At 33.3% G+C, this 16354-nt stretch overlaps 1 protein-coding gene across 1 annotated transcript in view; it reads right to left on the minus strand.

Moving 5' to 3' along the window:
* The window catches only part of RYR3 (ryanodine receptor 3), a 150306-nt gene that overhangs the window by 117187 nt on the left and 16765 nt on the right, over positions 1-16354 (minus strand). The window contains exons 10-16 of the mRNA XM_059848220.1: positions 16008-16164; positions 9902-10075; positions 5972-6093; positions 4578-4746; positions 3458-3596; positions 1884-1979; positions 980-1098 (exon numbers count right to left, since the gene is read on the minus strand). Coding sequence (XP_059704203.1) covers positions 980-1098; positions 1884-1979; positions 3458-3596; positions 4578-4746; positions 5972-6093; positions 9902-10075; positions 16008-16164 — 976 coding nt within the window. The remainder of the gene's footprint in view (positions 1-979; positions 1099-1883; positions 1980-3457; positions 3597-4577; positions 4747-5971; positions 6094-9901; positions 10076-16007; positions 16165-16354) is intronic.

The raw sequence follows: 16354 nt of genomic DNA on the forward strand, positions 1-16354 counted from the left end.
AAGATCTACATTGAGATGTTTCAGACAAAAAGTTCTTCCTAGGTGACTGGCATAATACATAAATCTTGTTAAGAGATAAAAATAGTAAGATAAACTTCCTGCTGTAATTCCAACTTTTTTCTTATGCCTACTTATATCAGTTCATACTCCTTAACCCTGCTTAAAAGTTCTTTTCTCCTTTACTGTATCTGTAGCTGGCTAAGATCTCTGTATTAGTGATTTACAAGAGAAGGTAATTTCAGCTCACAAAAACTTCCTCTGTTCTTCCTCGAGGTTATCAGTCTTTCAAATAAAATTTTAATTGAGGAAGGAAACTCACATCAGAAAATCACACAAAAACCTATATCTTCGTCTGTGTTGTGATGTCATCCTGGTTGCAGCCAGAAACTCTGTTCACCTTCTTCTATCATAATAAATTGCATATTGATGTCTAAATTAATTTCATCCAGTAAATCTTCTGGAAACTCAGGGTTTTTTTCTTTCTTCAGAACACCTGTGTTTTCAGATATTTGGATTATTTTTCTGATTTTTCAATTTATTTTTTTTTCTTTTCTGCTACTATTATTATTACTCAAGTTAGGAATGACTTTGTAGGATATAGTTCTCTATATTTGTGGGTGCAATAGTAGTCCACTACTTCTCCAGAGTCCTGAATCACAAAGCAAGCTACTCTGCCCCCTTTCTTACTGCTACCATAATACTCTATTTTCTCATCAAATCCAATGTTCTGACTGGTTACCAATATTTCTTAACTGCTTGCTTCTCATACAAATTTTTGGTATTTGAAAATTGCTGAAAAGCGTTTATATATTAAACATTTTTTTAATCTCAACAAAGAAATTTTGCAAGTGAACTTTGAAGTTATTTTATTCTTTTAAAGGTATTAGAATCAAATATTTCCATGTAGGCATTTCTCATCTTTTTTCCCCCACAAAATCTTGTAAGATTAACATTACACCCTTAGATTTCCCAAACATACCTTGTAATTGCGCCCATGTTTATCCAACAGTGAAATAATGGATTTGATGTGCTCCTCAGATATTAGATTTAAAGCTTCTGGGCTTTCAATCAAGATGCAGTGCAACACTTCCAAAATACCTATATGAAGGCCACAGAAACAATGTTGTCATTAAATCACCTGCCCCACTGAACACAACCTAAAAGCTCAGTAAAGAAGTGTCTTACAAGATGGTATGGTTTCTCTGGCCTAAAAAGAGAACTAAACTTCTAAGGAGTAATGATATGAACATGGTACATTAGGAATAAATGCACAATAAAAATGTTAATTTCTTGTTTCTTTTGAATATAGCCACAACTTTAAAACCACTTGAGAAATTTGCAAGATTAACTCCTTCTTTTCAATGGAAGAGGTAAAGGGAGTACTGTATAGCACATTAATATTTTGTTGAATACTCCACTGTAAAAAAACCCAAACCTATAAGCTACATCTATATGGGGTTTATATGCATGCCACAAACTCATGTAATTTCATGGTACACCACTCTTGATACTGTTTGACCCAATCCATTTATTCATCAGGGTCACTTTCAGCACTGACTGGATGTAATATTGAGCATATCAAATGTATGGAAGAAAAATAATTTCATATGAGTGTCTCTTTAAATATATTACTTTAGCCAATTAAAAAAAAACCCCAAAAAACAGAACAAAACAACAAAAAAAAACCCTAAAAAAAGGAAAAAAAGCAAACAAAAAAAAACTAACAAAAAAACCCAACACCAAACAAACAAACAAAAAACCAACCAAACCCCAAGAGTGCATTTGTTTTCTAATATTTTTTGGCTTCAAGGAAAACTGCTATGTAAGTAATGCAAAACAGGCATTAACTGATAGTTAATTTACATTGTAAAAGTGAGTCTCACCTGAGGAAGATTCTAATCTGTCCAATTTACTGATTAGCCAATCAAGGTTACAGGAAAATTGAGCACAGTTGTTTCTGTTGCCACGAATGAGAGCAGCTGGAAAAAAGCACAAGGTATCATTTAATAACAGAAGATTTTCAATTTTAAATCAACAAAGTTTATTATATGTATTTTAACACAATTTTTAGAGTAACTCAATAAAACAATGCACAGACAAATCCATGAATGTCACCGTGATAAAGAATTGGAATTTCCACTACTTTGAATATCAGCAGCTGACATAATTTCTAAGGAGCACTTAGTTTTTTAAATTGAAGGGGGTCTCCTGGATAAACAAGAATCTCAGCGAAAAAAAGTTTTGTTTATGCTTTATTTTGTTGCTAAGTATAAATAGAAGCTATCCAGCACCCTTGCTTGATGTCAAGCACGGTCATGATCATGGGGCTGAAACATTTCTGTTTCTTCCTGCAAAGTGTGGGAAGATCATGTGCAGAAGTTTGAGGTCAGGTTAGGCATATTGGTGTTTAGTTCTCCTTTCTGATTACAGTGTTGTAGAATGCACAGCTTTTAGCCTTTCCGTAGTGCAGACTGCACTTTGAAAGTTCATCAATAATCAAGTCTTTCAAGAAATGCTGTTAATTTTCTTCCTTCCAGAAGTCATAGATCATAGTAACAAAAAATACATCTTTTGTGTTCAATTTTCAATGATTTTTATTATGAAGCACAAAAAATATTACATCAGAACCACTATGTTCAAAATGCACTGGCAGATGAAAATTAAGATAAAATCTGAAAAAAAGTCCACATAGTACTAGAGAGAGCTTCTTTTCACCCTTTTTTTCTTTAAACTCATAAGACTGTAGTAAAATGCAGCCACTGGTAACTTAGTTTCTAAGGCAATGAAATTTCATCAGAAGCACCTGCATGTCTGTTCTGTGTCAATAACCTCATGCTTCAAAACACTTCCCTTGGTTTCCTTTATTCTTGCCCTGACTCTCTGCTTCCTTGTTTCACTGTGGATCAGGACCACCTTCCTTTGTGATGAAAACAGAATATATTTAATCTCTATCAGAAGACAAGATTCTCCTAAATGAAGAATAATGTACACTAGGTATCAAATAAGAAATTTAAATACACATACACATACTTGTTCTGCTCTATAATTTTCATCATTCTACAGCACAGAAGCAGTTTGCTCTTGAATAGCAGTGCTCTAGAAAATCTGTCATTGATATTGAAAAATCTGTTTTCCAGTTTTTCTAATTTTTAAAATTATGATTCACATCTGTTTGCATATCATGGGTACATTTAAATAAGTAGAAAAAAAAAGGTTTTGACATGCTTCACAGAACTTTTTCCTGGCTGAGATCTAATTTTCTGATGTATCATTGCTCAAGAAACTCTATTTAGCAGTAACTATATGTAAGAAATTCTGTAATTTACATAATAAACTGAATAATACTTAAAGCATTCTTTGGTGGTGAGGCAGCAAGTGGGATTCCATGCCACTGGGGTATTCTGGGTTTGTTTTTTTTTTTTTTTTTTTTACTTGAGAAGGTTTTTGAAGAACTTACCTAACAATTTGTAAAGGAGATTCAAAATTTCTTTCCATGATGTACCACCATGTTCTTCTCTTGCAATTCCTGCAAAATGAGCTGCGCTGTTGTAGTCGTTCAGGCGATCGATGCAGTTCAGAACGAGGGCCAGCATTCCCTAAACACAAACGGCAGAGAGGAAAGCGAACTGCACGTGAAAAACCATTGGTCATTGCCTTTTTAAAGACTTTTTCCTGTATAAATTGGAAGGTTGCATTATCTCAAATTAAGAAAATCCCAAACAACTAACCAATTGAAAAATTAAAATATTTGAATATTTGTTTTTCTGTATAAAAAGAATTAATTTTTGAGAATGATTCCATACGGTTCCTTACAGAACTAAGTATTATGAAAAATAAGAAATAAAAATCTGAAAATAAAGGCTTTTTCAATTTTTATGATTTTTTTTCTACGTAAAATCTTCCTTGCATAAGGAAAAAATGCTTTAAATTTAGATAAAAAGGAATTTTCATTGATTAAAAAAGGTGGAAATTTTGCTATCCAATAAAATATCTGTAAACCAAAGACTTTTAAATACTACAGGAGATTTGTAACTTCAGTTTGATTGCATACTCAAATAGTATTGAAAATCTGAAACAATTCAGATGTGTCTAAACCCATCATAAAATATGTTTAGTAATTCTACAAAAATGCAGTTATCCCATTTTCAGAGAGGAGCAATTCAATAATTATGTAATACATAGCTTTCTCTAAAACTGGCATCCTTAGAATTTCTAGAGGTAAAAAGTTACAAGCACATTCAAGGACAAAAAAGACATCAGAAATAACCTCCATTATTCACCCAGGTTTTATCATTCATTTGGAGTATCCAGGTTGTACAGCTTCACAGAGAAAAAAAGAAATTTTAGTAGAATAAGATCCTTTCAATGATGCTCGGAAGTATTAAGATCAAATTTTATGACAGAGTGTGTGGTTTGTGACAAGTTTAATATACTTACATCTATATACATTTCAGCTAGGAACATTACATTATAGATCATATGCATCTATCTAGATGATAATATGCATACATTTAGATTTCTCTCAAACTTTGTGAGAAAATACACTTAACATAATGTAAAAATCCCTTTCTCTGTACCTCTTCTTTGAATAGATTTTGTCTGTTTTTGAGTGAGCGAAGTTTGTTTTGCTTGTCTTCGTGTTGCAGGTCTTCTTCGGGAAGCTGGAAGTAAGTGATCAGGTCTTGCAGAGTCTGAGCCATCTCCTCAACAGGCAGGGCGCTGGGTGACAGTGCTCTGTTGTTTCCACTATGGAAAACAGCAAGACTGGCAGCATTAATCATTTTCCCACTGTAATTTACAGCATTATGTGGCAGCCTATTCTCTTTTGGTACCTAAATTAAGTCTTGTTACATGTATGATGTCTGAATATAAGCAACGGATGATCTGAACTGAACATCATTCAAATATCCATTATTTGGGTGTCCAGCACTCAGAGCTTCCTGAGTGGAAACATATTTCTCTTTCTGTGCTGATATAAACAGAGAGAATGTTTTTTAAAAAAAAATGAAAAAAATTATAGGAAGCAGCAATGTAATTCAACAAAAAGAAGAAAAAGAGATTAAAGTTCTTTTTCTACAGTAGTAAGTTTTGTTTAGATACTTTAAATCCCATTTAAGTTATAGGTGTGGTGTGTAATAACACTAGCAGTTATTGAAGTTATACACCCACAGCCTTCTGGAAAAAGAGCCCAAAAGTAGCAGCTAATCCTAAACAGAAATTAGATCTTCTTCATCTATTCCATATAGTAAATAAAGAAGGGTGGGATTTAAAAATATAAAGCATTTCAAGGAATCTCTGTTGTCAGTAAAATAATGTCTTTTTCTGTTTAAGTATTTTCTCAGCCTTGTGTGATAATCCAGTTTTCCACAGCCTGACTACTATAAATAGCATCACCTAGCAGGCACTGACTGCTGGCAAAGGTGGCTCTCTTTTGTATCCTCAGCCCAAGAAATACAAAGGAGTGGTGCAGGTTCTTGAGATACTGAAGTAATAATGTTTTAAACACAGGATCATATGGTGCGCAAATTATTAATTTAAAAATCCTTTTTCTTTTTTTTCATCAACTATTAGAAGGGTGAACACTTCATCGTCATAATTAAAACTTCTGCCGAGCACGACACAAAAATAATTTCTTCAGTACAAAATGCATTCTTATAGATTTAATTACACAAAGTTCTAGGTATCATTGCATACTCACTAAGAGTTAGTCTAAGATCAGTTAGCAAGTTTTCTTCAACCTGAATTATGATCCAGCTTGCTTCTGGCTTCAAGGTATTAGATTTCATGTAAGTAATGTCACAGAAACTGTTCTATCTATTTTATGGCACTACTACTCAAAATTTCAAATTTCAGTCAGTAAAAATGTATTTCTAATAGCTTCTCAATTCAAACACTTGAAAGCAGGACATTACAATTCTCTTAGAGAAATTCTTAGAATTTCAGAATGCCTTAAAACCAGGGTAAGAACTACCTTATGAAGTGGCTGAATAAGCTTGTCGTATTGCGAATGATTCGAGCAGCCTGGGATTCCTCTCGCTGGCATCTTTGTAATGTGAGACCATCATCCATATGACCTTCTTGGTGTAATATAACCTATTGGGAGTCAGTAATTATCACAATAGTTACTTAAAAACACTTTTTGCTTTTAATTTTTTTTAATTTATTTCAAGACAAAAAAGTAATTTGCATATATACAGATTTGTTAATCACTTTATCTAGACACCCTTTAAATAGCTACAAGTTTCTCAGTCTCACATAAGTTATTCAGAGAAGGCAATGTAATGAATTTTTATTCTTCCACAATTCATTTAAAAAGATATTATTAAAAACATTTTCAAAATGTTACAAAAAATGTCATCTTTTCTATATTCTAGCTCTCAGGGAAAGAGGAAGTTCACTTTCTCTAAGCATCATTTATGAAAGGATTATGCTTTAAGACTATTGACAAGAAAAATCAAGCTGAACTGACAAATATTACAATGCTGCTAAAGGAGCAATAGTGTTTATGAGCAACTTCTGATTCATTGAACTATTTCTACACAATGTGTTGTATTCTTATCTAAACCAGATATGAACATCATGTGAACTTCAAGCAATAACAGAGATCCTTTGGTGGGATTTTAATCTTTAACTTTGAGAAAACACACTAAGTCACAGAAATCTAGTGTCACTTTTAGGTGTCAGAAAAACAAGTCTTGGTCATTTTGAGTCATTAAAATCCTACATCAATTTTGTTTGAAGTAAATGTGAGTTATCCTGCTTCTTTGCTCAAGAGGCAATCTACTGAATTCTCCACCAAAAAAAAGCATCCTTTTAGTTTTGATTTAATAAAAATTTGCAATCTGCCTTCCTAGTTAGCAGAGTAATTCTGAGGGCATGAATAGTTAACAAAAAAACAAGTAATGTTATACATAACTGTGGTTGCTGCCACAAATGGGAAAGTTATTTACCAGCAGCTTTTGTACATACTAGCATACAGGTGTATCAAAGCACTGGAAAGTGGGGTTTTTTTCTGTGCTTGGCAGAATCTACACTACACATGTGCTCTGCTCCTTCAAACCTGCTGAGTTTATCTGGACAGCAGAATCCATGGAAATATGGATGGAGAAGATTGGGAAGATATTTTTTAATTATTACACTAATAATATTTTTTTAAAGGAGACTAGTTTAAAATTTGGCCATCTTTCCTCTTTTTTTCAGATACTTCTTTATATAGAATCACCCTGTGGGTGACTTTACTGGATTAAATATTACTCTTTCCATGGAGAACGTCCTGAGGTCTTGAAAATGAAAAGTAAGTGGAGTTCTACTCTTCCCATCACAAAACTAGCAAGAAAAACATTTTACAATTAAAGAATGTGTCCTCAGGCCATTGCATGTAGCTCCAGATTTTGGAGCTACAGGATTGAAAACATTTGACAGGCAGGGTATTATAGCTGTCATGCCTTGCAAAATAATTGCATCTTCATTATTGTAGAGGAGATATGCACTCTTCTCCCTAAGAATGCAGTGTGGATGAGGGAAAAGTCTTTTAGAAAGACCTAATCTTTCCTATTTCCCTGAAAAATAAAACCAAGAAAACAAAAAAACCCAAAAACTAACCAGAGAACCTACAAACAACCCAAATATCAACTAAATCATCCAGAAACATCACAATGACAGGAAAGTGCTATTTAGGATTCCAGTAAGTACATCACAGGGAGAAGCATCCAGCAATGGCTACATCAGTTCCTCAGATAAAACACTTCTCTGCATATAGGAAGGGGCATTTGGCACTGCCTTGCCAGTCGAAGTACAGCAAGGCACTGCCCAACACTGTGAGCAATGGGCTCCAGAGAGTGGATCCAAATCATGCAGCATTTGTTTTTCTGTTCCCTGAGCTCCAGCATTTTGGAGCTCTGCAGCAGTTCATTGCTTGCACAAAAGCAAACTGAAGAGAGAGACATCCATCACTCACTGGATGGTGGAGGGATGTTGACTACAATACTGATGTAATCATAATTACCTGGCAAAATCTTGAATGCTTGGTTACCACAATCTCAGATACAGAGACCAAAAAAAAAAAAAAAAAATTCTGGCAGAAATAATTCAAAAAAGCCTCACAAATGATACCAGAATTTCTTACATATTATTTTAGTGTAATAATTAGATACATGAAACTACACCAAGCCAAACAGAAATTTTCACTTTACAGGAATTTTTAGTATTTTATAACAGACCTTATCTCATAGTTGTTTTCTTCTCTCTATGGCTTTACAGAAGCTGACAGTGACAATAGCTAGGCTATGTCAGAAATGCATCCTTTGCCTCTTGCAAAAAACAGGGTACCTCTCAATCTTCCTGGGGCTAATGAGTCAGGCTATAAAAAGTGCAGGCCAGCTTCAGAAGGAATACTGTGAGTGAAAGTGAAAACCACCTGACATGATGGCAGAGGATGAATACCGAGCAATGGCTTCAGTTCTAATGTAGAAAAATTAATTTTATATGAAATTTTAATGATGTATATCATAAATTGCTTACAAGATTATAGCCTAGTATCAAACATTGCAGGATATGAAAAACTGTTTCTTGCCTCCACAGGAATGTCAATTGCTTGAAGCTAGAAGGGTTGGATTTTCTTCTTTTTAAAGGCACTTAACAAGATAGAATTCCCCAGGTGAGAGGGCAACAAAAGATTTGAAGTCTTTGAACATGAAGGAAACAGTTTCAAAGGAGAATAAAAGTGACAGGCAATTATGGAGGTTCTTTTAGTCCCTTGTTGCTGAGCAGAAAACTGGAAAAACAAAATACTGAACGCCACAGGAAGCTATTGTAAAATTCTTCATTGAATACAGAGGAAGAATCCACACGTTGCCTTTTCAAGAAGTAAAATTGGACCCTCTGAGGAAACAGAATCACACAGCCAGCTGTGGCATGGGAAAGAAGGAGACCATCATTGTGTGGTTTCATTTTTTATCAAGCAAATTCTGAATGACTGGCATTTAAAGAATTTCTCTGATCAGCCAGATTGCTGAGAAGTGAAGGGGCTGGGCACTCACTGCCCATTGATGGTGACCATGCGTGCTGCCTATGAATAAATGTGAGGTGAGTGTGAGCAGCACCTCGTTGTTCTGGGCTGCAGTGCTTGTCTATGGGTACTCTCCTATGAATGTATAGGTGTGCAAGGAGCTAAAGAAGAATTCCAGCTTCTTTTCAGTAATGAACTTTTTTATTTTTTTCTTTTTCATGTTCTAATGCTGGGTTCAAGTTGTGAAAATCTACAAATAGAGAGTAAAGGAATCCTTTGGTAATGATGAAGCTATGTGAAGCTAGTACAAAACCCCATAACACTGGATGACATATGAACATAAAATTTGAAGATATAACAGGTCATATGCCACTAATTAGGAATACAATTGCACCCTAAAATCAAAAGACTGAGAGAAAGACCTTCTTGATATCACATCACAATTACATCTAACATTTTGGGAGAAAATTATCCTTCAATATCCCTTAAGAAACTTGATTTTCTAAGGCCATTTCTTAAGTGAAAAATTTAATTGCCATTTCACATAATACGCCTAATCTAAAAAATCTGAAACACCAGTGAATGTTAGATGACTTATTAGTTTACATCAGTTGCAACAGTTAAGTTTAGATTTTAAATAATTATTCAAACCATGAATTTCTATCTTTTACGGCTATTAAAAAAAAAAAAAAGGAGCACAAATTAATAATTTCTTCTGAGAAAAAAAGTAGTTAAATACATTTCTTAATGACAAAGTTTTTCTTCAGTTACATGGTTACAGAATATCTAGCACTGTTTTCACTTTCAGAGTGAAATATTCACATTTTCAACATTAAAAAAAAATTAAAGCCACAAATTGATTTCACAAGTAATTAAAAACCCCCCAAACAATACCTTTCTTTTCAAGGGACCTAAACGTGCTGATTTAGCATCCTGTGCTTTGTAAGTCAACCATAAGGCAGTGGCCACATGTTGGACAAAACAGATTGAATCTCCATACTTTATTTCTGGGACTCCCATTCCATCAATGTCACGTTTGAGACTAAATTCCTGCTTTTCTTTCAGCTCCTAAGGAGATAAAATAAAGTTGGTATTTAATCTCTTGGTATTGGAGTAGGATAAAACATTGAATTCCACACTGATACATATTATAATACTGAACAATATTTATGGCACTTATGCTGTTAAGATGCAGCTAAATTGCAATTCACATCACTTCAGCTTTTATCCAATTAATCTTTCAGACAGTGATTAAAAATAATTCCAAATCTGAAGCAAGACAAATCAAATCAAATTCATTACAGTGGGTTCATACAAAAAATATTTATTATCTTAAAATATGCAATAATGGAGTTACTGACATAATTAAAGTTTTGGTTTAACAGTCTGCAGAATTCTATGTAGCCAAAATTTTTGAATTTTAGTTTAGACATGAAAAAAAAACCAAACCTGTTTTGCAATGTAGTTAAAATATGTTTATGCTGAATAAATGTTTGTTAATAATATGTATATACAGGTACATACTTTGCTTAGAATAATGCCTCTGTATTGAAAAATCATCAAAAAAGAAAATATTTGTTATTTTAAAAGGACAATTTGGCTTTTATATTTACTTTACTTTTGCATGTCTCAATTTTTTTACATTTGTTTAAATAAATAAATTAATAATGCTTTTTTTCCCCCCTTGTAAGAAGATTTGGATTCTTTCAAACCTCCTTTATAGACATTGCTCAATATTTGGCTGGAACACCCATTTTTAAAGCCAAATATATTTCTTAATCCCATTATTCTTCATTTACAACTGGGGGATTTTAAGGCTTCAGCACTTTAAAATAAAGTAGCTGTATTTTAAAAAATTAATTCAGGAATAAGAACAGAATTATGCTGCAAACTTTATTATAGCAAGTTAGGATACATGTGATTGTGTTGCTTTTATATGTGTGACAAGGGTTTTTTATTTCATTTCAGTTCATATAATGTTCAACATTTGTGGAGTAAACAAGAGTTGTATTATATGTATGCTAATCTGCTTTCATTTTTATGTAATTTGACTTTCACATTTCAACAATAATTTCAGTTGAAACAGTAAACATTATAATGCCAAGATGAAGGTGAATGAAATTACATGACGTTCCTTGGAGCTACCATTTCAATGTCAAGACTATGGGGAAAACTTGTCACATCATATTTGTGTGGACTGCACTGTCACTACAGAAAAAGATGAATTATTTCAATACACATTTGCAGTGAGGACATTGAGTGAAACATACAACAAAATAGAACAAATTCACTGTCAGCAATTTATTGCTTGTCTTTACATCCTAACCTGAAGATTAAAACCTTTTATTCACATATTGTGTCTGCATCAACAACCAAGCACCAATAAACATTTCAGATAACAAAATCATATTGAGGTAAGAAGTAATCCTAATTAAGTTACTTTTTTGAAAAAAATGAGAGATACTGATCCCTTTTGGCAACACTAAACTTAGTGAAAAAACCCCAATTTTTTTCATTTCAGAAATAAATTTTTAGAATTATTTCAGGGGCCTGAAGGCTGTTTCTCTTTGAAAAATAAAGCACAAATTCCTCTTCACCGTGTTTTGCTCTTTGCACTCTGTCCAGCTTCTCTAGGATTTCAGCCAAGTAATTTGATCAGAGTGTGCAAAGACACAGTGTATTTTACAACAGCTGAAAAGCCTGGTCAGATAAAGATTACTGGAGGAGAAGGGGGAAAAACCTGCTCTTATCTAGATATTTGTACATCTCTTAACAGTAAAATATCCAAACACTTGGGGTTTTAAAATCCTCTCTTCACAGCTTAGTCTCTGTTTAACTCCCTCAGGCCATGAATTAATTTAAAGAAAAAAAAAATTATTAATGGGCCTGGAAGTTTGCAAAGGAAAAAAAATACCACCACCAACAACAAAAAATACCCCAGACCAACCAAACAAAAAATATGGAATGAATGAAGAAAGGAATTTGAGGGCATAGCTGTCAAAGATGATATTTTCAAATGATATTTAATACACTAGAGGAAGGGCAAGAATTAGAAAGTGAGAAAGAATCATCGATTCCTACGTGATAAAAGGAATATGAGGAATGGCAATGTGAACAGAACAAATAAACTCAACTTTCTTTACAAGGATTTTACAATAATAAAAACACAGTAGGGGAAATATTTTTGCCATCTTAATGGCTTGTTGAGACAGTCCTAAGAATGGCAACCTGTGTGCTGAACTCTTGCTAAATCTAACTTTCATGACCAAATTAAAATTTTATCTTTTGATATTTCACACTGTTATTGTGTTAAAAGTACAGCCATAGATACTCCAATTCAAGAAAAGAAAAAGATAAAAGCTCTACAGATATAAGAGCTTGCCACTGGTATTATTGTACTCTGTATACTTTGCTTTATAGATTTGTATATTCCAATAGGCAAGAAAAAAAAGTTACTTTCATTTCACCATCTATTTTCTCATCCCATAAAAATAAAAGTAGAAAAAAAGGGTTTAATATTGCATTTGAAATTCAGTGCTTACTGGGTAAATATAATTATGAAAAATTAACTTTAAAATAATTATCTGAACTTTTAGAGACAAATGTAGGTGAAGGCCTCTGCCATGCCTATGATTACAAAACCAAATTAAACTTTATGATTACTACCATACTATTACGACATCCTAATGCCATGTTCAGTCCCTAAGACAGCTACATGTTGGCAGTAATATTAAAATGATATCAAATCCTTCTGCATGAGTCATCTGTGACTTTTTAATGTGTCAGAATGTTACTTACCAAGACTATACCAATAACTTCTTCATTGTCAATTGTACATACCACCACAAAAATAAAATAGGAACTCTCAAATATTAATTCTGGGCTACACAAATTAAAATAAACAATTTTTCTTTTAAATATGTTTTCATTTCCACTGTGTTTAGTCTCAAGGAAATCTGTAAGCAGACCCAAGCCTCTCCTCAGCAGTGTGTACTGAGCCAAGTACTGTGCTGGAATGAGAACATCCCATTTCAAAACAGGATTCCATCTGGTCTAGAGAAACTGCTGTCTCTGTTGTTACAAGGCATTACAGATCTGTTGCCTTAAAATACAAAGGTTGACATTTTAAAACTTGGTCAAATGTAAGCTCTATATTAAAAACAATAAAATATATAATTTGGAGAGGGAAGTGCTCCATCAATTTCTGATGCCTGTAAGATTAGTTTGCAGCAATTAGGAAGCAAAACAGGCATGTATTACATATGTTATTTTCATTGAAATTAGCACCATAATGTTCTTTAGCACATACCTTAACTTTTTAAAACTTCCCTTCTGTTCGTATTTAGTAAAAACATGTTAAGGAAAACTCTAATCTGAATTTTATAATTTAAATTAGTGTTTGCATTTCCAGTGTTATCCATCAAAAGGAAAAAACAGTGAAAGAAAATACACTATGAAAGCAAGCACAGGTTTTGACAAGCAAGGAACACACAAGATTGCTGAAGTGAAATATAACAGTATTGAAGAAGAAGGTGCTTTTTAAACAAGAGAGTCTCTACAACAACTGCTGGAAAAAGAGATTTTATTTAAGTCATGTGTTACAGGCTCCTGGGTAGGCTTGAGGATTTGTATATCCACATAGCTCTGCTTTCTGGCAAAGATAATATCTTTTTTTTACAGAACCCTTTTTCTGGCTTCCAAACTGGAAAGAATACCACAAAGAAATGTTTTATTTCCTTTCAGGTACTCAGCAGCAATGCTTATTGTAAGCAACCCGGTCTGAACTGGTGTTGACCCTACCTGGAGCAAAAGGCTGCACTAGATGGCTGCCCAGGGTCCTTCTCAATCAGAATTTTTCTACCAGTCTAAGAATTATTCTACTCCTCTAAGGGACAGAGAGCTGTCAACAGACAGGCATCCAGCACCCTATCTTTAAGAATCTGTACACAGCTGGAATGAAGACATTAGACAGATACCTTGAAATTTCCCTGCATTTATGCCATGTTAAGGTACATATGAATGAAAAGGTTTCTTCATTGAGATAATGAACCAGTAAAATGTTAACAAGTACATATTTGCAGAAATTAAGATAAAAACACCTGCATATCTATAGTCTATTTATTACATCTATGGTCCTTTCTCCCCTCAATCTGTGTGCAAGCAGAACTTTGTTCTAAGAGCCCTTTTCTTCTTACAGACCAAGTCAATCTTTGGGGTTTATTCCCCTCCCAAACATCACCTTTCTTCAGAAAAAGTTACCACCACTTGCTCCCCTCACCTTTGGAAACACTAATGTCTCCACCCATGGGACAGTGCAGCTCTTATGTGCCCAGATGATAAATAACAATTCTTATTCTTGGCATCAAATTCAGACCCTATTATGAGGTAAAAAAATTATTTTCTGTATAGGACAGCACAAATGGGACAGGATGATGAGACACTGAGCTTGGATTTAATATAAAAATGTACATTAACAACCATATTATGTATAAACACAGAAGGCATGAATAATCAATTACTACTGTACTTCAGCTTAGTCATTTTGGGCATTGCACTTAAGTTCACTAGTGTGCCTTTGAGGCACACCTCAACAAAAGAATAGGAAAATAGGGCATGTTTACTCAACATAACATAAATAATTTTATGAATGTGCATACATAACCACTAAGTTTACATACTCAAAATTTATACATTTGTACGCATAGATTAAAATACTGGAAAATAGCAGGAAAGTTGGTGTCCAGTAAAGCAGTGAGTACATCAGAGGAATTTCAGCTCAATATTTAACCAATAACTGTGGCACTCCTGCAGTACTCACCATTCTTACCAATGATTTTCCAACAATGGCAAAAAATTACATCTGTAATAGATGGTCCAGCACAACATCATACATACAATCTATAGTGCATAGCCTTTACACTGAATAAAACATGAAAACTATGTTGTAAGTAAAACTAAACAATTTAAGAAAATTTCCTGATAGTTTTTCATTTATTTTGATTGGATAAATAAAATTTCATGAAATGTCATATGCAGTCACACTAATAAACATTGTTATTTTTAAGATGTTAAAAAGAAGTAGTCGATTTATTGTACTAACAAAAGTCTAGCATTTGTCAAGACTCTTACTGTTAGATTTTATCTAGCAGATAACTAATTTTAAAGATTCTTTTTCTCTTTGGTATTTCTTTTTTCTTAATGATCATATGGCATTCAAAATTATGTGGAAAATTTACTGCTTTTTTTAGTTAATAAAAAACTCCATTGTAACAGCTATGGCAACTATTAATAAGTAAAATCATGAGAGAACATAAAAACTTTTAATCATCTTTGATTGTAAAACCTTTCACATCCTGGGGAAAAAAAGTTATTAATTTTGCCTACCTCCATAATTCTTCATTGTCTCTCCCTTGTAATGTTTTTTTCCCAGCTGGAAACAATGAAAAAGCTAATATCATGCAATTAGCAGCTCACTAAAGAGCATAATTTGAAAACGTGTGGTTTAGAAATCACTGCAATATTTGCCTTATGTTTAGGAAAAATTTGATTGAGTACAGTTCTTATCAGCTCACTGCATAAAGAATAGCAACTGAACTTAATTCAATTGAATTCAATTAAGACAGATAGATATAAAACTTGTAACACTCTAATGAGATTCTGTCCAACTAAAATAAGTCTAATAGTTATAAAAGTATTCATATTAAACCACCATATCTTGGACTGTATTTGGTTTTAATCTACTTTTTAAAAACTGGTTAACGTTTAGTTTATTCAAAAGTTTATCAATCATCCTTCTTTTCCTCCATGAAACCTTTGTTATTCTTGACACATTTAAATTCACAATCCCTAGCTAAAGCTAGGGATTGTGAATTTAAATGCACAATCCCTAGCACTAGCTTCAATTTAGAAACTACAAGTAGTTTATACAGTTGTTGAAACAATTCAGATTTAGTGTTTGAGTGCTCCACATTCAGAAAAAATTTGCATTGTTTTTACTTACCTTTGTTGCTCTAAAACAAAAGGCTGTAGATGCTGTGTCTGACTTTTCTCTGTCTAATATTACTACTCCTTCATCCTCATTTAGAGCCAAGTATTTTCCTGTTGTAATATGTCGAAGACGAAAAGGCTGCCCCCATCTGATGTTACTTCCACTCCAGCTAAACATAAGAGACATCAAAAAATAGTTGAAATAAGTAAAACTAGAATTTTTTCTTTAGGTTTTAAAGGATGTTCAGAAAATAGAGTATGCTATATATATATATTCCTTTTTTGGTTCTGATTACCGTACTTGCATTAAATCAAATGCAAAACTGTTGATTCATTTGCAAAGGGAACCCTGGAAAGGAG

This window comes from Haemorhous mexicanus, chromosome 6, assembly GCF_027477595.1.
Source record: "Haemorhous mexicanus isolate bHaeMex1 chromosome 6, bHaeMex1.pri, whole genome shotgun sequence".
NCBI lineage: Eukaryota > Metazoa > Chordata > Aves > Passeriformes > Fringillidae > Haemorhous > Haemorhous mexicanus.